This window comes from Drosophila willistoni (genome assembly GCF_018902025.1).
Source record: "Drosophila willistoni isolate 14030-0811.24 chromosome 2R unlocalized genomic scaffold, UCI_dwil_1.1 Seg167, whole genome shotgun sequence".
In the NCBI taxonomy this organism is placed as follows: domain Eukaryota; kingdom Metazoa; phylum Arthropoda; class Insecta; order Diptera; family Drosophilidae; genus Drosophila; species Drosophila willistoni.
The window spans coordinates 5,916,718-5,940,895 of NW_025814050.1; the positions used below are offsets into that span (position 1 = coordinate 5,916,718).

Below are 24,178 nucleotides of genomic sequence, written 5' to 3' on the forward strand. Positions count from 1 at the left end.
TTTTACTTCTGGAGATTTCTTATGTAAGAAAATGTTATTGTTAATGCCCTTGTTAACTACAAATCTTTCAATCATATCGATTCATTCAATTGAAGGGCTAACAAAAAAGTACTCACACTTGCGATTTAACGATAAGATTGATAAAGTTGTTAATAACATTCAATGCAAATTGGCTTTAGATAACATAATAAAACCATAGCAACTCAAGTATTTACAATATTGTCTACCTTCGCCACAATCTACATAAGTAGTTACCTTTTTCAACCCATTCCATGGGGAAATGGGAAATTTTTCACCCCACATTTGCCATCACCAAAGCGACCACAGAGAAGTGCGGCCAAGTTGTTTTTAGTCTATTTACCTTGGCGTAGAACAGCATTTGGCCTGGCTAGAAAGTAAATTCTAAATGAATTATTGGATCCATTAGCAAAATCCATTTACACAAATTTAATGCCAAAGCAGGCGGCAGGCAAAAACTTTACACACTTCGTTGAGCCTGAACTTTTTTGTCCATGATGGCAACAGGGAGGAAGAAGAATGGTTTAGCCATTTGAGGTGAAGACGCAAACGGTGAAGGGCAAACAACACGGGGAGTGGGGCATGGAAGCTTAAGGTAAAGGGGAATGTGGCCTGCATTGATGGGAGGATGTCTGAGAAAAGGAAATAAAAACTTAACAATTAAAAAAATAAGCACTCCAAAAGAAAACACATTTTTAGATTTACGCATAATGGCCCAAGAAGGAGTTCACGCAAAAGGGTTCAAAATTTGCATAGAAAAATAGGCAAACGTGAAATTATTTCAATGATGAGAAAATTGCGGAATGGTCTACAAATTCCCTCCAAATTCAAACGACGACTTGAAGTTATCCTGTATGAAGAAGAAATAAATCTTTAAGCTGAGCAAAGGAAATCTAAGGGCAAATTCGGAAACTCCTAACAATAATAAACTAAAAAACTGTTCAGCAAGGAATATCTATAAATTCTTTTTGTAAGGATAAATTCTATGGAAACTAACTGAATATCGGCTAACATAGTAAGTACTAATAAGTTGGTCTTTTAATCCATTCTAATCCTTTTACCAAGCGGAAACGATCACTTAAACTAGACCGTAAAGTAAAGTAGTTAGTAATCTACTACAATCTATTCAATTGCAAAAAAAAGACTATATCCTATCATTTATTAATATTCTAAAATCAAACAAAGAATTTATAAGCAAATTTTTCTTTTCTAAAAGCTATTTGAAGCGAATTTTTTACAGATAATATAAATAGATTGAAAATATTCACCTATTTATTCCTAAGAAGTACAATAAGCTAGGCTTCTTTTTCTCATTTCAAGAGAATCAGAATTTCATTGTAGAAAAATTCAACAACCTTTTGAAAGGGTATATCAACAGACTAGACAGTTGGCTTTATCTGTTTGTTGGGGAAGATTGTAAAAATATTATTTTAAACTCTTACTGGCCAAGAGTGAAAAGTTTAAAGTTTCTATAGAACATATTTAGTACTTAATTTGAAGGGTTGATTTTTAGATTTTCATTACAGGAATTTTTTTTTTGTTTTATATAATACGCTTAAAAACAAAAGCCACAAAATTTATTTACAAAAATGCAAAAAACGAAAAAAAAATACAATAAAAATATCAAGCCAAACCAAACTCTAACCAAGTTGCAATTTCATTTTTTTTATGCATTGGCCATTTTTTAATTTATTTACAAACCACTTAATTTGTTTTTATTTAATCAGATTCTGTTTTAATTACATTCTCGATGTTGGGTATTAAATCGGAAAAGAAAAAAAGCAAAAAGAACCAATTTGTATGGCCAATATCAATGAACTGAACTTTAGATACCCTTTAAGATCTTTCGAGGCGTTGAGTTATAAATTATAAACAGACTTCAACTTATATCGTAGATAAATAACTTTAAATAAAAAACATTTATTCTGTTGATTATAATTATGGAATTTAAATATGGTTTTGAAATCTTAAAGCTAAAATTGGTTTGCTATTTCAATTTATAATATAATAAATTATTGGTAACATTTCCATTATAACTTTAACATATTTAAAAAAATCAATTGATCCAAATGAATTAAAAGAAATCAATTGATCCAAGTAATAACTTTCTATTCAAAATTAAATCAAAAGTTTAATTTTTGGTGTTTCCCAATATATTTCGATCGTTTTCGGAGATCATCTTAAGGGGTAATATCTTTATAGATAAACTTCGAACCGACAAACGATTTCATATCAATAAAAAAGTTCCCCAAAAATTGACTTTGTTCCAAATAAATCCAATAGGAAAGTATCCATGACCATAGTGAGAGTATATTCATGAATATATGGTTCGATTTCGAACCATTTTCATTCTTTTTTTAATGCAATTATAAACAATGCAAACAATTGTTGTTATTTTATGTCTGACCCACGTTTTTTATTCTTTCTTTTTCACCCATTTTATTTTTAATATTCATATTAAAAATTGTGAATCGTTGTGCTCCCCCCCTTCCAATTCCCCCCTTCTCAGTCCTCTGGCCAATCTTTTATTGCTTTTACTACTACTTTTTTCGATGTGTTGCTATGAAGTGGCATTAATTATTATTTATGACATTATTTTGTCATTTAATTTTTATAGTATTTTTCAATAAATTAATGCCGTTATGCCGTTCATTTTTTTCCACTTTTTATTCGTTTTAACACACAAAATGTTATTATTAATAAAAATGAAAGAGAAAAAACTAAAATTAAATTATATTTGCAATGTATTAAAAAGACGTATAGGTACCCTATAGAAAAGTATGCAGTTCTAAAATGTCATAGGAGTTCTGAACTTAAATTTCTAACGAAATATCTTTCAATTGATGATATAGGAAGTCGAGAATTAATGATATTAAATCCTTATGCTAATGCTGTTGGTATGCCAAGCTATAAAATTAATTTGTTGTTCTATTATATTATAATTTCAAAGAAACCTAGAAATAAACCAACCAAATAAAGCAGAGGATCTCTTGACTTGAAGTTATTTTTTGGATTTTTTTAAAATTTTGTTTCTCTCAAAAGGATTGTAATACCTTTGTAAAATGAAATGACATTTTATATGACACAAAATATTAAACTGCTTAGTTCATGTTTCTAATATTTCATGTTTACTAACGGCGATTCAGGTTATAATTAATTAACAACTGTTTCGTTAAATTTGGAATTACTGAATTAAAGAAGATTTCCGGCAAATAGAATTATTCAAAATTTTGATTAACCACAAGGCCTTGATATTGATTTACTTCAAAAAAAGTAGAAAAGGAACACTAAAATCGTTTAATTTCAAGCAAACTAAAAGTTTCTATACCCCAATTTTTGAACTGAATTATATAGTTAGCTAATATGAAAGAAAAACAGAATAAACTTAATAATTGTTTAAAATTCTTAGAGCAGTATGGTAAGATTTTTTCTTTAAGGACATAGGTACTTACATTTCGACCGATTCGTCTTAAAATCTAAGCTCAAAAAACCAACATTAAAAGACACTATCCACTTTCTTCATAGAAGCTGTATCTTAGTACAAATTCAAAATTGATTTGTGCTGATCAAGCACATATACTCTTAATCGATATGGAGAGATTTTTTCTTTTTTCCTTAAGTGTCGCAAGGGTATAAGTAAATATCAAAAAAAAACTTTTGACCAACTGTCGCCACTAGGGTTTCTCAGTGTGTTTCTCCTTCTTTCTCACTGTCACTTGAGCACTCGATTGTGGCCAAAAGAAAGAAAACCAAAGCAAAACCAATAAGCAGTCAGTTAGAGCTGCAAATTCACTGGTAACTGGTGACTGGCAACTGGTAAGTGGTAACTCTATACTCGAGACACGACCAAATTGAGCAGAAAACCAGAAGGCGCCAATTCCCCCTCGATCGTTTCTTTCTTTTCTTTCGTCCCCTCCATTTTATGAGTCTGTGGATCCTGGTATTTTGACACTTGCCATTTCGCTTGTAAACAACAGTTATTTAGGCTTATAATGAATATGAGCAACAGCTCGAAGGTCAGTTTGCCACAAGAAATCCTTCAAGTTCACTTTGGTGACATGTGGCGCCAGATTCAACCAAAGCAATTTCCGGACAACCGGCGCAAGAGACAAAAAAAAAAGAAAAGACTCAAAAGTTTACTTTGATGGCCTGTTGGATCGGAGAGTGAGACTGGATTAAATTCAATTGGATTGGTTTGGTCTGGCCTAATGAAGATGCTCACAAAGAATGTTTGTCCTGCTTAATGAATGGCATAGAGACTGAAGGGACATCATCATCATCAGCATCATCTTGCTTCCTATAGACTGTCAATTACTCCCCTTGGAGATGGTCAAAGAAAATGTTTTCTCGTATTTTTTTCTTTCGTCTCATTAAAAAATTAGAATTTTAAGGCGTGCTAGGTATTCCTTTTAATTTTTTTCTTAGTTAAATACACTTCAAATGGTAAATAGACGAACTATGATAAGGTTTGCTGTGTTACCAGTTTCTGTGGGATATAATGGAATTAACTGGTTGGAAATATTTGAAATTTGTGTATATGATAATATAATATAAAATTTCTTTATCACATTTCTATTATCCCATTTAGTTAAAAATTTCTTATGTAAAGAACTTTTCTTATGTACTTTCTTAAAATCTTTGTAATATTTTTAAGATCTTTTATTATAGACTTTAAATACCAATTACGTATATAAATATTCGATATAAATGTGAGAATTTATAAGTACTTACAAATATTTATAAAAGTTGATTAAATTTTACATTGCAATGCACAAATTTAAAAGGTGATTTAGAAAACATTTCTACAATAAGTTTAAAATGAATTCAGTTCAATTGAAACACTTTAATTTAGATATTAAAAAGATAAAAGAGTTTCTCGAATCAGATTCAGATAAATTAAACAAAACAAATCTTTTGTCATTCAAAAATAAAAAAGAAGAGTATCGTACACTTCGTTGTCTTGCTTTTACCTAAACTAGCTTTTTATTCTTCTCAGTTTTCCTGTTGTGTATATTTTTTTTTTTGGTGTTCTTTCTGTTCATTTCCTTTCGCGCTTAAATCAACAAACAATTTTTAATTTCATTTTTCAAACGTCGCTTTGATACCTGCACATCGCATTAACACCCTCCCCAAGACCAAAACCCAAAACCCAAGACCCTGACGGATAGATGGGTAGATGGATGGATGGATGGATGTCTGGAAGGACTGGCTCGGACCAGCCCCGACCAGGGACCAGCCCTTGGCTTGATAATTTGATATGCCTTTTGGTCTGTTTATCTATACAATAATATAAATAAATGTATATGTATGTGTGGCCATATAAATGGGCGATTTCGGGGGCGGGTGCTTTAATTTTATTTGCACAAAAATGCGCGTCAATATTACATTTAGACGTCAGGATATGGCATCATGTTGCCGTTTGCCTTCGACTTTTTTTTTTTATTGACACCCTTAAGAAAAGAGATTAGATTAACTTTTTTGAGGCTTTTGCAATGAACTGAAGTCATTAGTTTAAAAGGACTAACTTGAGGTAAAGGTTTAACAGTCATCACTTTTTATGGTTGATTTTCGGAGAAAAGGTTTTCAAATAATTTTACTTATTTTATAGTTTTTAGATATCCAAGATTCAAATTTTTCGGTATTAACCCAAATTTGAAACTTTCAGCGTTAGTGTACCTATGTTATGATCATTTAACGGGAGCTTTTCAAAGAATGTTTGGATTGAATTCTAAAAAAATCTTTGATTCCATCGTGGATGTAATTCTTTCTAAAGCTGTAAGAGTATTTCAACTTCGAGGCTTTCAAGTTTTCAATTTTTTCAAGTTTTTTTTCCCGCTGTGGCCAAAGCAAATAAAATTCATTATGAATTTCTAATTATATTGCCGGGCATAAGTGAGCCGAACCCCCTTGCCAAAAAGGACGAAAAAAGTTTACTTTTTTTACCAAAAAAATATTTTGTATTTCTGTTTTTTATTTTTGAAGGTTTTCTTTGGAAAAAATGTCAAGCCACACATTTGACAATGATGAATTTGCAACCCCTGGTCGAGAATGTAAAAAGGAATGAAAAAATAGATACGATACTTCAGATAAACTGATTAAGCACTTGGCCGGGAAGTGTGAGAGGAAGGGGAAAGGGGCCAATGGAAACATTGTTGCTTTTGCCTTTGCTAATGGCAATTGTTTTGTGAAAATTGAATTTTCTTTTGTGCTTTTGGCATTCAGCATTGTTACCCAAAAAACTCTCCATCTCCATCTCTCTCTCTCATTCTTTCTTCTTGAAACTTGGCTGTAATTAGAAATGAGGCAAGAGCAAGGCAAATGCTTTTGCGGTTTTTACTGCACCTGCTACCAAAAGATAATTATGCCAAAGGTGAGGAGACTTGAAAAGTGGGATGGGTGGTTTGTGGGGTGGGGGGTGATGCAAAAGTATGAGGGGATGGTTGTAAATTGGTAAAGGTATTTTCTTTAAATTATTATTGGACTTAATTATGCCAAGCAAAAGAATGTGAAATAATGAAAGAAATGGCATAGAATGGGAAGCCAATGTAAAGTTTTCAGAGTTTCTTCTTGTCCGGATGGTGGTTAGGTGAGCGGGGGCGACGTCTCACCAAAAGGGGTGAGCATGGAGAAGAAAATGTGATCAGCTTAGAGTGGCAAACAAATGGACACTTGAAGCTTAATAAGGTTTAATTATTATTATGAGGTAAATTTAACAAAAGAACGAAACAAATAATGTTAGGAGTTTGTGGCAAACGAAACAAAATCAATTATAATTCTTGTTCAATTTTATCTCAAAAAGTTTCGAAAGTATATAACAAAAAGGTTTCAAATGAATGTTTTAATACAGATCTTAATTATTGCCAGTTGAAATTTATGAATTCCACTGAAAGTTAAAAGAGTTTTTGAGCAAAAATTGAGTTCCCACTTAAAAGTACTGTAAATAATTAAATATAATTTGTAAATACATATTTTATTTGCTGATAAAAGTTCATAGAAATAGCATAAGAAGAAATTATATAGTTTTTTAATTGAATTGTGACTACGAAAGCAAGTCCCAACCTAGCTTTTCTCTCTTATTATTAACCTTAGCAGTAAAAAAAAAAAACGTTTTATTTTGTTTTAGAGATACAGTGGCGGCAAAAAAATTGAGACATAAATATGATTTTTATATAATAGCTTTATGGAGTTCAATCGGAGATTCTAGTTAGATAATGTACTGCAAATCTTGTGGGCGTTTTTTTAAAGGTTTTTTGTCACATGAATTTTCAAAAAAAGACTCAAAATTCGGACCCGGCAAAAAAAAAGAAAACATATGTATGGATTACAAATTTTTAAAAATTGATTGTACGCCTTTGGACTCTAAAAAAAAAGATTGAGGTCTTGTAAAACTAAGATAACATGCATACCACAAAATTTTAATTGATTAAAATTGCGTTTTTCAATTCGCTACAAATTGGCGCCTTGGGCCAAATTGAAAATTTGTGGTATACAGTCAATTTTAAAAAATTTTAAGATGTGTCTTTATTGCCAGGTCCAAACTTTAGGGCTAATTATCAAAATTCATAAAAAAAAGCCGTTAAAGATACGCCCACGAAATTCAAGATACATTATTCCAATAGAATGACCAACTCAACGTTATAAATTAAGACATGAAAACTTTTAGGTCAAAAAATGTATGCTCTAATTTCTTGTCTTCACTGTATATCCGTGGATGTCTTCAGGGGAACGAGTCTGGATTCCAGCAAAAAAGGCACAAATTACTCCAAATAATGACATTTCAAAAGAGTATCCAGTCTCTAGGGACTCCTCCTATGGATCCAACCAAAAATATACCCCAACTAGTCAGTCTTCAAAGGGGTCTTGCATTTTTGATAAGTTCTAATAAAGTCAAAATGACCTCTTCCAAGAATACTGAAATTAGTCAGCCGAAAATCTTGATTTTTGATCTGACCTCCGTGGTTATATTTTTTATATCAGCTCATGGTTATATCTAAAGAGCACTACATAAATTACTCTTTTCTTAAAAAAAAAACATTGCTTTAACTTCTTAAATTATCCATTAGCACTCGTATAAAATCTATAAGCCAAGAGTAAATATTAAAACCTTAATTCATGTTACATTTATTCGGCATATAAACAAACCATTTGGCATTGATTTCTATTGACAACAAAACGAGAAGCATCGATTGACTGATGATAGTCGGAGTAAATATATATTTATGTGTGTATACATATATATTTGCTGATCAAATATCAACTAAGCGAAAAACGTCAGTCCATTTGCGGTTATTAGGCAAACTAAATACCGACAATGTTATGAGTGGTTTTTGGTTTTTTGCTTGACCCATTTTGGCCAAACAAAGAGTATACTCGTACTCAATCTCTAGACAAATAAGTCGAGTGAATGGAATGAATGGGGCGGCTATTTAACTTGCACGCCGTCGCTCTCGTTTGATATAAATCAAACAACTACAACAACAATACGAGAGAAAGAAAGGGAAAGATGAGGAGAGGACGACACTCGAAATCAAGGGACACATTGGAGATTATGCGGCTCTCAACACGAACACGAACACGCCTCTTTCCATTGCTATCAACCTTTGTGACCCGGACCCGGAACCGCCCCATTCATCCTCATTGTCGGCATCTAAGCAGCGTGTGAGGATTATTTTCGCATTCTTTTGGCCATGTCCTTTTGTATAATTGGTTGTGTCACATATGCCAGATCCTTGTGTGAGCATTCTCCATTCGTTGATTTTCCATTGTTTGCTAGTGTCTAGGTATTGCGTGTTGTCATTAGTCTTCACTGTAAACATCTCTCATGGATTTATCTTGTTCTTCGTGAGGAATTTAATGCTTCAATTGATTTCTGATTTAAACACTCTAAACAGGCCAGTTAGCCACCAGCTGCCTAAAATCAAGCTACCTTTTTCCTTTCCTTTTCAGTCCTCTTTTCAAAAGCCCAGCAGGTTGCCCTCTTAAGTTCAACGACGGAGGCGAAGTAATTTTGCTTTTTGTTCAAGATCAGCTGTCTCAGTTAATTGAAAGTCTCACAAATGATGACGATGATGATCAGTAAATAGAGAAAAACAAGTGACTCACAGTCACGCACAGCACGAAGTCGAACCGAGGCAGTTGAAATTCTATATATTCCACATAAAACCAAAAAACATCTACAGACATCGAGTGAATAACAATAAACTAGAGAATCAAACTTTGACATGCACAAGGTGTACCCTAAGATAATGTACATATATTTTGCCTATTTATAGTATATTATTAAATTGTTGATGAATGTTTTGTTTAATAAAAATATATGCATGATTACTGACTGATTCAATTTGTAATTTCTAAAGCTTTTAGTTAACTTATATATGAAACATTTATTAATCATTTTATTTTAAAATAGGTTGAAAGGCCCAGGAAAGGTGACAGTTCTTAGCTTACAATTTCAAAAAACATCTTTATGTTTTTTTTAGTATATTGTACAATATATAATACAATTTCAAGTCGACTGCCAAGTTAGCTCCTCCCAATCCTTCCAAGTTAATATAAGATGCTATAATATAATGTCTTGTGCATAATAGCTTATAAATAAAATAATAATAACATCCTATTTCAAGGGATTTAAATTTTCTAAAAAGTAGTCACTGGCAACAAAAATTAACTAAACTCAAGATCAAAGATCGGAATAAACATTTCTGAATGTTTCAGCACATTATGGTGTGCTGAATCGAAATTCGAGATCCTAATGTTCAGATTTACTCTTAAAAACAAACAAAAAAAATTGTGTTGCCAGTTTTTAAAGTTAAGTAGTGAATCAGACCTCTAATTTAAACCAGAGGGCCGGGGCTAACTTTGACCGCGTCAAAGTTTGTATACCCTTTCAAGTTTTTTGTGTAAAAGGTCTAATGTTTGCGAAAGAACGGCTTAGGAAATAACGAAGTTATTGACCAAAGTCACCACCGATTGTTCCTACGGGAGCTATATGATATAGTCGCCCGATCTTAATCAAATTTGGCACAGTCATTAATAGTTATGCTAAACTGAGAAATGTAACGAAGTTATTGACCAAAGTCACTGTTTTTGACCGATCGATCCTATGGGAGCTATATGATATAGTCACCCGATCTTGATCAAATTTTGCACAGTCGTTTGTTATTGTAATAAATTCACAAATATTCAATTTCACGACAATAGCTAACGAAGTTATTGAGAAAAGTCACTGTTCGTGACATTGACGTTTGTATGGGAGATATATGATATAGTGATCCGATCCGGCTGGATCCGAGATATGCAACTTGTGCACTACTTACAAGCCTACATGCAAAATTTCAACTCTTACGGTCTAGGAGGAGATCGCGTCGATCCAGACGGACGGACGGACATGGCTATTTGAACTCGTCTCTTCGTGCTGATCAAGAATATATATACTTTATATGGTCGGAGATGCTTCCTTCTATGCGTTGCACACTTCTGACCAAAATTAATAGACCCTTTTTGCAAGGGTTTAAAAATCAATCAATAATCTATTAGTAATTTTTACTTTCGTCTCTGTGTCAGAGTTTTGTTAGTTTGTGTTATTAAATCTGACTATATACTTATAATTATTATCTATAACACTCTCTGAATACATGCTGTTTGTAATAGATTTTTTAAACCAAGGATTTAGAATCCTTAATCGTATAACTTCAAGGTAAAACAAGAATTCTATCTTGTTAAAATCTTAAAATCTTTAACCAATGTTCCAATATAAAAAAATATATAGTTTCTGTAAAATATGTTCTCTCATTAGAGGAGAGTTTTGGGCTAAGGCTGATTCATTTAGATAGATTATCTAACCATAAACTACACAAATTTTAAGTTTGTTTAAAATATCAATAAATTTTTACAAGTGTAGGGATTCTTGGAAGAAACAAACGTGTTTTGAAAATGAGTGTAGCTCACACATTGACAATGACTACGTAATACCGCAAATAACAAAAATAACACATATGAAAACAAAAACCTGATAATGGCATCATCATGAATGTATTATGTAGTATACATCTAGAATGAAACCCCGACAAAGTCTGAGACCAGCGTGTGTTGCTTATCTCTCGAATGCCCCTGAAATTTTCAAGCACAAAAAGCTTGAAATCAAAATTCTCTCCAGACAGTTGCAAATATTCATTCATAAAGTCAGGACGTGTCCATAAGGAAAACAAAAAGTGTATAAAATGAAGTTCCATTTGCTTGGTCTTCTGGGTGCAGTGCAGCTTCTTGGCCTAGTTCAGGCTGGTAATCTAGTTTGCTATTACGATTCGGCCTCATATTTGCGTAAAGGCCTGGCCAGGCAAACACCGAGTGATCTGGATTTAGCTCTACAATTCTGCACCCATCTTGTCTATGGCTATGTGGGCTTGAATCCACAAAACTTTGAGGTGCACAGCCTTAATGTGGATGTGGATATGTTCAATTTCAAGGATATAACAATGTTGCGTACACGATATCCACAATTGAAGGTGCTCTTGAGTGTGGGCGGTGATCATGATGTGGATGAGGCCCATCCGAATAAATATCTAGATCTATTGGAGGCGAATCGCACAATGCAACAGAATTTCATAGACAGTACTATGATTTTGGTGCGTCGAAATGGTTTCGATGGCTTGGACTTGGCTCTTCAGTTCCCCAAGAATAAGCCAAGAAAAGTGCATGGCACAGTGGGTACATATTGGAAGAAATTCAAGAAACTATTCACAGGCGATTATATAGTCGATCCTAATGCTGCACTACATAAAGAGTCGTATAGCGAGTTGGCAGTGAATTTACGCAGAGCATTTCAAACTGCCAATCTCATGTTGACCATGACCGTATTGCCCAATGTCAATTCAACGTGTAAGTAAAACAAAATATTTAATCCTAAACTTTAAGTGAATTTTGGTTTCTTCTTTTATATTTTAGGGTACTTTGATGTTGCCAAATTGCATTCCCAGTTCGACTTTATCAATCTGGCTGCCTTTGACTTCCTAACACCAACGCGTAATCCCGATGAAGGCGACTATAGTGCACCCATCAAATTCCTCGATGAGGAGAATCGTTTGCCTTTCTTAAATGTGGAATATCAAATAGATTACTGGCTCCATAACCACTGTCCGCCACAGAAACTAAATTTGGGCATAGCCAGCTATGGCAGAGCCTGGAAATTGACCTCGGGTTCGGGTTTAAGTGGTCTGCCTGTGGTGCCACAAACCGATGGACCAGCATCGGGAGGCCTTCAAATTGCCAGCACCGATGGCTTACTAAGTTGGCCAGAGATTTGTGCCAAATTGGCCACCAATAACACGGCTGCCTATAGAGGAGCAAATGCTCCCTTACGCAAAGTCACCGATCTTACACAGAAATATGGCAACTATGCCCTTCGTCCGGCCAATGAGGATGGTGAACATGGTTTCTGGGTTAGTTACGATGATCCCGATTTCGCTGGCATTAAAGCTGCCTATGCCAAAGGCAGGGGACTTGGTGGTGTGGCTATCTATGATCTGAGCTATGATGATTTCCGTGGTCTTTGTACGGGTCAGAAATATCCCATTGTACGTTCAGTTAAATATTTTATTGCCTAAAATTTCAAAAGATTTTTGTATACTTTATACCTACTTTTTGTTTAAGTCTAATGTAATAAAAATTATAAAAATGTCTCTGTTTATTACACATTCTAATCACCACATCAATTTCAATGTTTATACTTCAAGATCGTTTATTCTATATGCATGACTTAATACCGCTCGCTCAAAGCTCGTTTTGGCTTAAGCTTTTTGTCATCTGGCTTCTCGTTTTGGGTTTGTCGGTCGATTTACTTGATTTTCATTTCGGTTTCAGTTCGATTTCATTCGATCTGTGCTGCGGTTGTGTTAATTTCTGTGAAGGCAATATGAAACTTTTGCTTTTGCTTTCGTTTGTCATGTGCTTCCTTGTGGCTGCGATACAGGGTGCTTCCAATTTGGTTTGCTATTACGACTCGTCTAGCTACACAAGAGAAGGTATGTGTTTGATTACCCTACTTTTCACATCAAATCATAATAAACCAGCAGTCAAAATAATAAGTACTTACTGGTAGTTAAAATTTAAATTTAAGTACTTACTGCTAGTTAAATTTTTAATTTTAATGTAGGTATATAGACAATGTGCTAATTTAGTTAAACTACAATAGACAAATATATTAAAAAATTGCCAAAAATTTACAAAAAAGTCGCTAATCAACTTATTACATAATAAAAAACATGACCAATAGGCAAATTTACATACACTAAAAAAAATTACACCATATTTATTTTTCAAATTTTCTTTAAGTAGATCACATTAATTGCTATATTAAATTTAAGGAAAGAAAGTCTAAAATCAATTTTTATAGTAAGATTGAATAGTTGTTTTATAAGTACATAGAAGAGGCTAAGATACTCTAGTTAATTGCTTAATTGATTGTTGATATTCTTAATTATTATCTCCATAATAAGTGATTCAACAAGAAAAACAATTAAATCAAAGTATTTATTAGGACATTAAATTAGATTTTTTCTTAAATCGAAACTCACATAACAAGTTTTGAGTTTGTTTATAATATATAATTAAATTGAAAATGTATGTATTAGGTTTAGGTATTAAAAGTAAATTTTCTTCAATAAATTAAGGAAATAATTAGTCAAAAATCAATTTTAAATAAATTTGAAGTTTGCTATGATTTTTATATGTATCAACAATAATTAATGCAATGAAATTTTGTTCTTTATCTCATTACTTAAAAAAGGATTCATAGATAAGAATTTATACAAAAATATTTTATACAGTTTAGCCCACAAAAAAGTGTAATTAATAATAAATAGATATGATATAATGAAGATATATCCAATTTTCTAACTAAGTAGATCACAACAAAGTTAAATATATGAAAATATTGAAATCAAGACAAAATTTATAACATTTTCCATTTAAATTTAAAACAAATTCTAGAAACTTTTTCTCCTTGTGCACACTAGTAGTTAACTATTTAAAGTAGAGTGCGTGACAACAGATGAGGGAGGAGGTAGGGGGTAGGGGGTAGGGGAGGGTGTAAAAAAAGCCCCGCTTATCGTACATAAGCACAGAGCGAGAGCAGAAATCTAGTTCTGAGAGGTCAGTGGCTTATCAGACAAGTTTTTTTTTTATTATTATTATTATTATTTAGCTGTCCCTCTCTCCCGCTGCGTTCAAGTCGAGCTCATTGATATGTATGCTCCATAGTGAATAATGAATACAAGAAAACACACAAAAACCAACCGAAGCACCAGCAATAAAAGCTGATCCAAACAAGCTAATTAGTTAAGTTAACTTACCCACCACACAGACAGCCAATTAACAATTGTAATTATGGAATGATAGTGCGAAACAAAAGTCTGGTAAATATCTGTACATAAAAAGGCACTTGAAAACAAACCACGCACTCTACTCGCTGTGAGTCCAGCGCCACAACTGCCCCAAACATCTGCCCCAAAGACGAGTCTCCAGAGAATGAGAGACAAACACAGACCCACAGAGGCGAGAGAGAAAGAGCGAGAGAGATGGAAAGAAACAATGAGATGTCTACACACAAAAATAACAAACAAACAAGTGACTCAGCACAGTGGATTGAGACTTAAGTAATAAACGATCAATTATTAGAGAAAGGTTTAAGAATGAAAGAAATCTAGGATTAAAATAGAAAGGTAGTTAGAGTTGATGAAAACCATCCCAGTTCTAGCCGAATATAGTTTTTAATATATAAAACTTTTCTTTGGTTTATTTTTGTTACATTTACCACATGACTCCAACCCACTGTGCTTAACAATAAATCCCACACTGTGGCGTTCAATTAAGTCACAACGAGACAATGGATGACAAAACCACAGTGGTTATGGAGAAGGATGGGGTAGATGGGTAGAGATTTCTTTTCATGTGGTTAAGCTACTGTGTTACGATCGACACTCTCAGAGAGAGACTGCGTCTCTTATTCTCTCCCTCTCTCTGTCTTTCTTTTAAATTGAATTAATGGAATTTACGAATGCGTTTTGCAGGTTTGGGCAAACTACTGAATCCCGATTTGGAAATCGCTCTACAATTCTGCACTCATTTGGTATACGGCTATGCGGGCATTCGTGCTGACAACTATCAAGTGCAGAGTTTAAATGAAAATCTCGATATTTACAAGCATCAGTTCTCGGAAGTGACGGCACTTAAGCACAAGTATCAGCATTTGAAGGTGCTGTTAAGTGTGGGCGGGGATCATGATATCGATGTCGAGCATCCAAATAAGTATATTGAACTCTTGGAGGGCGAAAAAGTGCGTCAAACTGCCTTCATACAATCGGCATTTTCATTGGTGAAAACCTATGGTTTCGATGGCTTGGATTTGGCCTATCAATTTCCACGTAACAAGCCGAGGAAAGTTCATGGTGAACTGGGCAGTGCCTGGAAGAGTGTGAAAAAGTTCTTTACTGGCGATTTTGTGGTGGATACTCAATCATCTCTGCACAAGGAGCAATTTACGGCCTTCGTGCGAGGGGTCAAGGATTCTCTACGCAACGATGGACTCTTGTTGAGTTTAACTGTCCTTCCCAATGTCAACTCCACCTGTAAGTCCTACAGTGTTCAGTCATTTACAGAAGAACTAAATCGTATAATTCTCTTTTTGTAGGGTATTTTGATATTCCTGCTCTCAATGGGCTGGTTGATTTTGTGAATTTGGCCGCCTTTGATTTCCTTACACCCGCACGCAATCCTGAGGAAGCTGATTTCACTGCCTCCCTCTATGGAGCCCCCAGTCAGAATCGTCTGGGACACTACAATGCCGATTTCCAGGTTCAACATTGGCTGCAACATGGCTTCCCATCCAGTCGCATCAACTTGGGTGTTGCCGCCTATGGCAATGCCTGGAAACTGACTGCCGACTCCGGTGTGGAAGGTACCCCAGTTGTGGGACACACCGACGGTCCAGCTCCAGCTGGGTCACAGTCTCAAAAGCCCGGTCTACTTAGTTACCCGGAGATTTGTGGAAAATTGAAAAATGCTCAAAATGAATTCCTCAAGGGAAATGATTCGCCCTTGCATCGTGTCAGTGATCCAACCAAGCGGTATGGCAATTATGCCTTCCGTCCCGTTCAAGGAGCTGTAACCGAAGGCATATGGGTTAGCTACGATGATCCAGATGCAGCTGCCAATAAGGCAGCCTATGTGAAGGCTAAGAATCTGGGTGGCATAGCCCTCTTCGATTTGGCCTACGATGATTTCCGTGGTCTGTGCACCAACGATAAATATCCCATATTGCGTTCCATCAAATATCGTTTGTAATTTTGATGTCTTTTGATCCGCTTAATAAATGTTTTCAGATGTTATTTTAACTACTCGTTTGAATGAAAATCATTTTGGGATTCTGTTTACCATAGAAAATTAAAGTTTGAAGAGCAATATACGAATATATTCCTCTATATACATATATTGTCCACATTTAATAGTGTTAGGTTTTTGGTAAAAACTTAAGGGACTGGAAACTTAACTATGAGTATCAAACAGCTGTAAAGACTTCTATGAATTTCCTGGAATTCCTTTAGACCCATTGTATATATAGACCTGACGGCATTTTATTGTATGATCTTATTACTAATTTGATTTAAACGTGATTGTTTAAACTCTGATGAGTTCTTATTACGCTTTTATAAATAAGCCTAACCACATAAACAATGAGTCATTTAAACTATTTAGAATAAAGTTTGTCATGATATACATATGTAGGTATATTTAGACAAGGCCGGATTACAAAAAGAGCAAGCCGGGCCCTCACCCAAGGGGAGCAGCACAAAGCCAATAACGACTTGCTGAAACCTTGTAATAGGCAGCAAAGTTCAAGCTAAGACGAGAAAAAAACATTTTAAAACAGATGTTAATATCTCACAGATATGGCTCCTTCATATTACTAAATCCAGCCCTGTACGCACTTTAAACCATATATAAAGGTATTTTGTTTACTAAACCTAAAGCAAATTTCGGAAGAAAAGTTTTACATATAGCTAAGCTGCGAGACAATCAGACTTATCACTCCATATACACATACATTTATTTATTCTGACTTATTTTTTGGAAGATTTTTTCACTTATTTAAATAGTGAGTCGCCCATGAGCATTATCTCGGGCAACAGTGGGCCATAGATAAGTGTGTTTTACCCGGGGAGAAGTAAGTGATCTCATTGAACTCAATGTCAGCTTGTCACTTTATACAAACAATTCTGTTGAATTTTGTTGATTACACATCATCGCGAGTCCGACTTATTGTTCGTTTCGGGAGCTCTACAAAAGCAAAACAAAAAGCTCCACCGAATGCCATTTCCAATGCCATTTCGAATTCAGTTTCGTTTCGAATCTAGTTGAAGACGGACGTATACAATTGCCTAAGTGGGGTCTGCTCTCTCTCTTTTAAGTTATTCTCTTCCAAAGTCTCTCTGTGTAAGTAGTCGGCAAACATGAACTCTCTGTGGCTCGGCTTAGGGCTGAGTCTGGTGCTCTTAGCGGCAATTCAAAATGTATCGGGAGCACCTAATATGATATGCTATTACGACTCAAAAGGTTTTGAGCGACAAGGTGAGTACACTAACTTTTCAATTAAGAAGACGACGAATATCTAAATGAGATTCTTCTCTCATAGGTCTCGCTCAATTCGGTTTGCAAGATATGGAATTGGCCTTGCAATTTTGCACACATGTGATCTACGGTTATACCGGCATCAATCCGGATACCTACGAATTGCAGAGCATTAACAAACGTCTGGATATGGAACAGCGGCATTTTTCCCAGATAACGGCACTCAAGGATAGATATCCGTATATTAAGTTCCTCTTGAGTGTGGGTGGCGATCGTGATCTTGTGCAGGAGGACAAATATATTAAGCTCCTCGAAGCTGGACGTCAAGCACACACTCGTTTCATAGAATCCTCCCGGGATTTGGTGCGTCGTTACAATTTCGATGGCTTGGATTTGTCCCTTCAGCTGCCGCGAAACAAACCACGCAAGGTTCATGGCGAAGTTGGTTCGGCCTGGAAAAGTTTTAAGAAATTCTTCACTGGAGATTTCATTGTGGATTCCGAATCGGAAACACATAAGGGTCAACTGACAGGCTTGATTAAGGATCTAGGCAGTGCTTTCAGTGCAAGCAATCTGCTATTGAGTCTCACAGTGCTGCCAAATGTTAATTCAAGCTGTACGTAGGTTTAGAATTAGTTTTTGTTAAGCCTTTTCTTATTTCTCTTCATCTATTCCTCTAGGGTATTTCGATGCCCCAGCCATTGCACCCAGTCTGGATATGATTAATTTGGCAACTTTTGATTTCCTAACTCCTGATCGTAATCCCGAAGAGGCAGACTATACTTCTCCTCTGTATGAGGCTTTTGGCCAGAATCGTCTTGGTCACTATAATGTCAATTTCCAAATGGAGCACTGGCTACTCCAACGTGTCCCAGCCCAGAAATTGAATATAGGCATCGCCAGCTACGGACGTGCTTGGAAATTGAGCAGCGAATCGGGTGACACCGGAATGCCGGTGGTTCAACACACCAAAGGACCAGCTTTGGCTGGTCTACAAACCAAAACAGAGGGTCTTCTCAACTGGGCCGAGATCTGTCAAATGATGCCGAATCCCGGCAATTCAAAACCTGTGCGTCGTGTCTTGGATCCCACAAAACGTTATGGCAGCTATGCCGTTCGTCCAGCCGATTCGAGTGATGAAAATGGTATTTGGATAAGTTACGACGATCCAGACACTGCGTCCAGCAAGGCACAGTATGCACGGGCCAAGAATTTGGGCGGGGTGGCCCTGTTTGATCTGACCCTTGATGATTTTCGTGGTCAGTGCACTGGCGATCGTTTCCCCATGCTGAGAGCCATCAAATATCGTCTGCTCGTCTAAAGTACTCAGCAGCTCGGCACCCCACATAAAGATATCAAAAAAATCCCCCCCAAAAAAAAAGAACGAAAATAAGACCAAACTAAATGTCACCCACCAGCAAATTAATTACAAAGTTGTAAACTAAAAACCAGCGCAAATTAATTCGATTTTGGGTGGAAGAAGGGAAAGATGGAGATGTTGGCACAGTAGTCTCTCGATCTTGGTTTTAATTGCCATTTTCCATTGAATTGTGAGCATGTGTGTGTTGGCGCCCACGTCCATTGACTTTATCACCTTGCTTCCATCTTGGTCAAATGGCATTTTAGAGTCGGGTTTGTGTTTTTTTTTGTTGGTTTACCTTTCCAGATTTACAGATTTCACTACAGCGCAAGTTTGGTTTGTGTAATTGGCGCTACATACAGGCAGCCAGATAGAGAGAAAGAGTGACTCAAACTCGAACTGGACCCCTTCGATCCTTATGCGTTGGTCTTGCTCCGAAAGTCTGGGGTGCATGTGACTTTGTCTGTTTTACAGAATTGCTGACATACCACCATGCAAAAGGTTGCAACAACTGTGTCTCCCTCTCTCTCTCTGTGTGTGTGTGTCTAGAGGGGTGGAGTGGGGGTGTCTACTTGGCGGAGGCTGGCGACGACAACGACACGATGTAAGACAACTAAATTAAGTTATTGTTTCGGGGCAACTAAGCAAAACGACTCTGACGACTTTTGCATACGCTAAGTTAACTATGTTTAGTCAACGTCTATTTAAAAAAAATTTACTAAATCTGCTACTCACGAAAACATATTAAAATTTAATAATGAAACCAAACTAACAAGTTGAGTGCTTCAATTGGAATAAACTTAACAAGCTAAGTCATTTGGTTATCGACAAAAATTATTAATCTATTTTACTAGTTTATACAAAAAATCATGAAAATTGAATGGAGACTTTTTTTAATTCCATGATTTTCTAATTATTGGGTAACATATTGGAATTAAATTAAAACAAAGATGTAATGTCTTAAGTTTAACAACTCTTTTTTAATAAAAATTTTAACGTTTTAACACAATCGAATTAGAAACTTTAAGTATTAATCTCAAGTAAAGGAATCAAATGAGAATAAATTCGAAATGTTGAAAAAATAGATTAGTAAAAATCAATTTAATAAATTTCAAATTTTAAAGAATTATACAATTATAGATAGAAAACACATTAAATAATTTAAAAAATCTAAGCGACGAATCAATTGAAAAATCGAGTCAAGAAAATTAAAAGAGCCAAATCGATTATAGATAATCAAAATCAAAATCATATAGAATAAAATTGACTCTAAAGTGAGTTTATTTTGAAAAGTATATCGAATGTCCAATTCAATTCTTTGTATTCTTTATTTCCAGTAATATAAATTTTTCATTATAGCTAATGTTTAAGTAAGGATAACAGTGTTTTTAGGCATAGGCTGTTCATCTGTGACATTTAAATGTCTGTTCGATTAAAGGCTTGTACATTAATTGACATGTTATTATAAAGGAAAAAGGAAGGAAAACCTTTAATGTTATCTTAGACTATCCTATTTCTAGGATCCAGATACTAAAGGAAGCTAACTTCAATTTAGCGGCTTAGTACTAGAACTAACAACGATTGCAATGTGGAATGTTGGTGATAACACGCCCTTAAACAATCAGGGAGATCGAATGTTATAACTTATCCAAGATCTTATTAATTAAAATATGTTTCAAAGAGTATAAAAATTTTGCATATAACTTCACGGCTTTCTGAAATCTGTATATAATTCATTTAGGTTCTCGTTTCAATAGTTACTATATATTCAGCGACTGTTTCTAATTGATTTGATCTATGAGCAAAAGTTTTACTGTATTCCCTGAAAATATATTTAGTATAAAATATTTTGTTTCAAGCTTGCATAATTGGCATGTAAAAATTCTGGAATTTATTTGCTTCGTTTATACAAAAAACAAAAACTTAAATATAGTACAATTTCTTAACCACCTGGGACAACTAATAACTTTTAGATTATAATCTTAATCCCTACATACGAATTATAGAAAACAAAAGTAAAAAAGACTTATACAAAAACTAGTGCTAAAAATAGTAAACCAGAAATAGGATTTCATATCGACCTATCCATATGCCCAGATAATCCCAGCTAAAAGACTCTTATGGAGAGCATAAGAAAAAGGTTTTGGAATTACTTCCAATACCCAAAGTAAGCACTGCGTCTTGGAATATTCAAATAACTAATATGCTCATAGGAAACATTTATGATATAGTCAAAAGCTATTGTTATCATAACTACCTATTTAGATATATACATTGTATATTCCTAGATACATAGATAAAGTCGTAGCCACTTAACCATATTGTCACAGGAGATGCTTTTAACGAAATAAAATAAAGAAGTTCTAGTTGCTATCTAGTCAGCTTATCTGTAAATCGTGATCTTATTAAGCAAAAACTACACTCTAAAATTATTTGCAATTGGCGCAATGCCTTATTGGAATGCAAAATATGCCATTAGTGGTAGTCGAGACGACGAGAGGCTTTGGCCACTGTTTAGCTGGATTCCCAGCAGCCGCTGACTCCTGCACTTGGAGGCCCTTTTCGAGACCCAAAGGGCAAGAGTACACTAAGTACACACAAGCCAGCCCAGCATATGCATGCCTGGGGCATAGTGTACAAGTTGTAAACACGGCATTGTTTTGTGGCCTCAGCTGTGCGCCGAAATATCGGCGATCGTGAGCCTCCTTGTCGCCTCATCTAATTAAGGAGGCTCAGTTGGTTACCTCTGGCGGCGTCTACAAGATCTCTCCATGATATTTGCCTGCTCGATTATTTCCCCTAGGCGGGGCAACCAGAGTCCAGGCAGCAAACTGCATGCGAATGACAAATATGCTGCTCCCAAAGAACCAGAAGAAAAAAAAAAGCAAAAACAAACAAGAAACCAATCTGTATAAATGTATGTGGTGCTGCCTTCCATGGAAGCTCTTGCTCTGTTCTCTAAAATAAAGATATTTTCGCCCTCATTACGCGTTGTGTCCTTTTGTTTATTTGCCTGGATATACTTTTTGTTTGTTTTTGTTTTTTGGTAGGCGATGAAGTGTCGCTGATTGCGCTTTGCATTGTTTTTAGTTCTTTTGGTTTTTTTTTGTTTTACCCCCTTGTTGCTCTCGATGCATGATGTCCACGATGGCGATAAGGACTGACCATGTGGAAGCTTTGGGACTACAACTGCAACTGGAATTGGGACTGAAATCAGATCGGAGGATTTGTGGGCATTTTGGTTAACTGCCTGGCAAAATGATAAGCTGTTAAGCCTGTCCAAAGCAGCGATAAAGATATCGTTGCCAAACAAAAAAATCCAAGCAAAATATGTGATACAGTTTTTTATACAATTCCCATTGGGGTGGATTATTGTTTAGTTCGTGCTATTAAGAAGTTTAGCTCCAAGTTCAGCAAAAGTTAATTGAAATATCAAAGAAGTTAACATGGGCTATGCCGAAGTTTATATACCCTTGCAGTCATTCGGCACAATATTTTTACATGATCCAAACTCTGTGTCTCAATGCAGATGCTCATACAAGAAATTCAAGAAATAACACTTGAGCAGAGCCGATTTATATTGACTAAAACTTGTCTTCTGTCTATCCAATCTTATTGAAATTTGGGAATATTATGTTTTACACTAAATCCTATCTTTTTATCAAATTTCATAAAAATACTTTAACTCTTTGACCTAATTTTCGTATGGCACTACATAATATAGTGGGCCGAACCATATGATTTTCATACTTAATCTCACCCAGGTTCTAAATAGCTTAACTACCAAGTTTTTTTTCCAATAGCTTTCAAAATAAAGTCATCATAAATAAAGACGGACAGACATGGCTATACTTATCGACTCAGCTTCTCATTCTGATCAAGAATGTATATATGTACTTTATGGGGTCGTAAACGTCTCCTTATCTGAAAAATTTTATAATACCTTCTGCAAGGGTATCAAAACAATAGAAAAATTGGTAAATTGAATCAAATTATGCATCAAGTAACTAACGTATTATGACTTTTATGTCAAGAATATGTATAACTGATTGTCTATATTTGTTTAAAGAATCATAAAAAGAATAGCAGAAAAACAAAGTAAATAATGTAGTAGTAATACTAGTAGTAGCAGGCAGTCTTTCTTCTTTCTTCTAAGTCCAGTATACTTAGATCAATGAGCTGATCTGAGCTATTATCTAAAGACAATTTCTCAGGAATGTCAAATATAAATCTTTCAAATATTTAAAAAATAATTAGTATCAAGTCAGAAGTTTACAAATTAGAAACTAACACCAAAAAGGTGAAAAATGTCAAAAGATAATAAAATTTTAGACGCTTGAAAGTATTCGTCCATAAACTGATGAAATCTATGACCAGTTAAGCATTAGCTCACTAAAAAATCGAAGTCAACTACTATACATATGTATGTATACATAGGTATGGTGTCTGGTTAGATGAGGCAATGGGTCATAAATTTGAAATTGTTAAACACTTTTGCTTTATTTTTTTCTTAACAAAGGTAAAGAAAACATAATTCTAATGGATAATGAGTAGAAGTAGTTCTACATAGGTTTAGTTGAAATAAATCCTATTGATTTAAATTAGTATAGTTAGCTCTGGTTGCTGTTCAGTTAAATGGTATATATGTATATTATAGCAGGCAGCTTTTATTTCTTACTCGCTTCCTCTCTTTTATTCATTGTTATCGCCTTTGCTTGCATTGAGTTTGCATTTTTATTGCTTTGTTAATTTTAAATAAGCCACGCGACTTTATGTTCACAGTTGTTGGTTCATTCTCCCTCCCTCTCGCTCTCTCTCTCCCTCTATTTGGGCCCTTTGAACCCATAAGTTGGCCAGAATCTCGTTAAGAGCCGCACAGTCGCCCGTTGAATTGAGCTGTTGATCCTTTTGTGAAGTTAGTGTGGTTTAAGTCTCAGTCTCAGAGTCTCATTGAATTGTCAGCGGGTTGTCACACAAACGAGAAATGAAAATGATTTACATATGACGATCTTCTGTGCGATCTGTGCCTGTGCCCAGTGACTGGCGCCAAAATGGGGAATACGACTCTGTTTTATAGACATTTAACGCTTTAAACGTGAATACGAACCGACTGACCACAATTATTTTGTTGTTGTAGTTTTTTTTTTGTTTTGTTTTTGTGCTAAACATTAACATCAA

General features: G+C 34.9%; 4 protein-coding genes across 5 annotated transcripts in view; 3 read left to right on the top strand and 1 right to left on the bottom strand.

Annotated features, from left to right (window-relative positions):
* LOC6643784 overlaps positions 1 to 14,508 on the bottom strand; it is a 90,695-nt gene extending 76,187 nt beyond the window's left edge. The window contains exon 1 of one of the 2 annotated variants that reach the window (XM_002066833.4): positions 14,367 to 14,508. The gene's annotated coding sequence lies outside the window, so the exon portion shown is untranslated. The remainder of the gene's footprint in view (positions 1 to 14,366) is intronic. The other variant, XM_047010771.1, reaches the window with a different exon arrangement.
* LOC6643786 (chitinase-like protein Idgf1) lies at positions 11,221 to 12,716 on the top strand. Its single transcript, XM_002066834.4, has 2 exons — positions 11,221 to 11,895; positions 11,962 to 12,716. The coding sequence occupies exons 1-2, from the start codon at positions 11,238 to 11,240 to the stop codon at positions 12,618 to 12,620; spliced, it is 1,317 nt and encodes a 438-aa protein (XP_002066870.1). The 5' UTR covers positions 11,221 to 11,237; the 3' UTR covers positions 12,621 to 12,716.
* LOC6643787 (chitinase-like protein Idgf2) lies at positions 12,895 to 16,406 on the top strand. The gene is made up of 3 exons (XM_002066835.3): positions 12,895 to 13,037; positions 15,084 to 15,641; positions 15,704 to 16,406. The coding sequence occupies exons 1-3, from the start codon at positions 12,929 to 12,931 to the stop codon at positions 16,354 to 16,356; spliced, it is 1,320 nt and encodes a 439-aa protein (XP_002066871.1). The 5' UTR covers positions 12,895 to 12,928; the 3' UTR covers positions 16,357 to 16,406.
* A 1,015-nt stretch (positions 16,407 to 17,421) lies between these two features.
* On the top strand, positions 17,422 to 19,088 carry LOC6643788 (chitinase-like protein Idgf3). The gene is made up of 3 exons (XM_002066836.4): positions 17,422 to 17,640; positions 17,705 to 18,256; positions 18,321 to 19,088. Exons 1-3 carry the CDS (start codon positions 17,523 to 17,525, stop codon positions 18,959 to 18,961), a joined length of 1,311 nt encoding a protein of 436 aa, XP_002066872.1. The 5' UTR covers positions 17,422 to 17,522; the 3' UTR covers positions 18,962 to 19,088.
* Positions 19,089 to 24,178: the final 5,090 nt, after the last annotated feature.

Coding starts and splice junctions, on each gene's coding strand:
- LOC6643786 (XM_002066834.4), top strand. CDS start 11,238: ATGAAGTTCCATTTGCTTGGTCTTCTGGGTGCAGTGCAGCTTCTTGGC. Junction 11,896..11,961: donor GCCCAATGTCAATTCAACGT/GTAAGTAAAACA, acceptor TTTATATTTTAG/GGTACTTTGATGTTGCCAAA.
- LOC6643787 (XM_002066835.3), top strand. CDS start 12,929: ATGAAACTTTTGCTTTTGCTTTCGTTTGTCATGTGCTTCCTTGTGGCT. Junction 13,038..15,083: donor GTCTAGCTACACAAGAGAAG/GTATGTGTTTGA, acceptor TGCGTTTTGCAG/GTTTGGGCAAACTACTGAAT. Junction 15,642..15,703: donor TCCCAATGTCAACTCCACCT/GTAAGTCCTACA, acceptor CTCTTTTTGTAG/GGTATTTTGATATTCCTGCT.
- LOC6643788 (XM_002066836.4), top strand. CDS start 17,523: ATGAACTCTCTGTGGCTCGGCTTAGGGCTGAGTCTGGTGCTCTTAGCG. Junction 17,641..17,704: donor AAAAGGTTTTGAGCGACAAG/GTGAGTACACTA, acceptor CTTCTCTCATAG/GTCTCGCTCAATTCGGTTTG. Junction 18,257..18,320: donor GCCAAATGTTAATTCAAGCT/GTACGTAGGTTT, acceptor CTATTCCTCTAG/GGTATTTCGATGCCCCAGCC.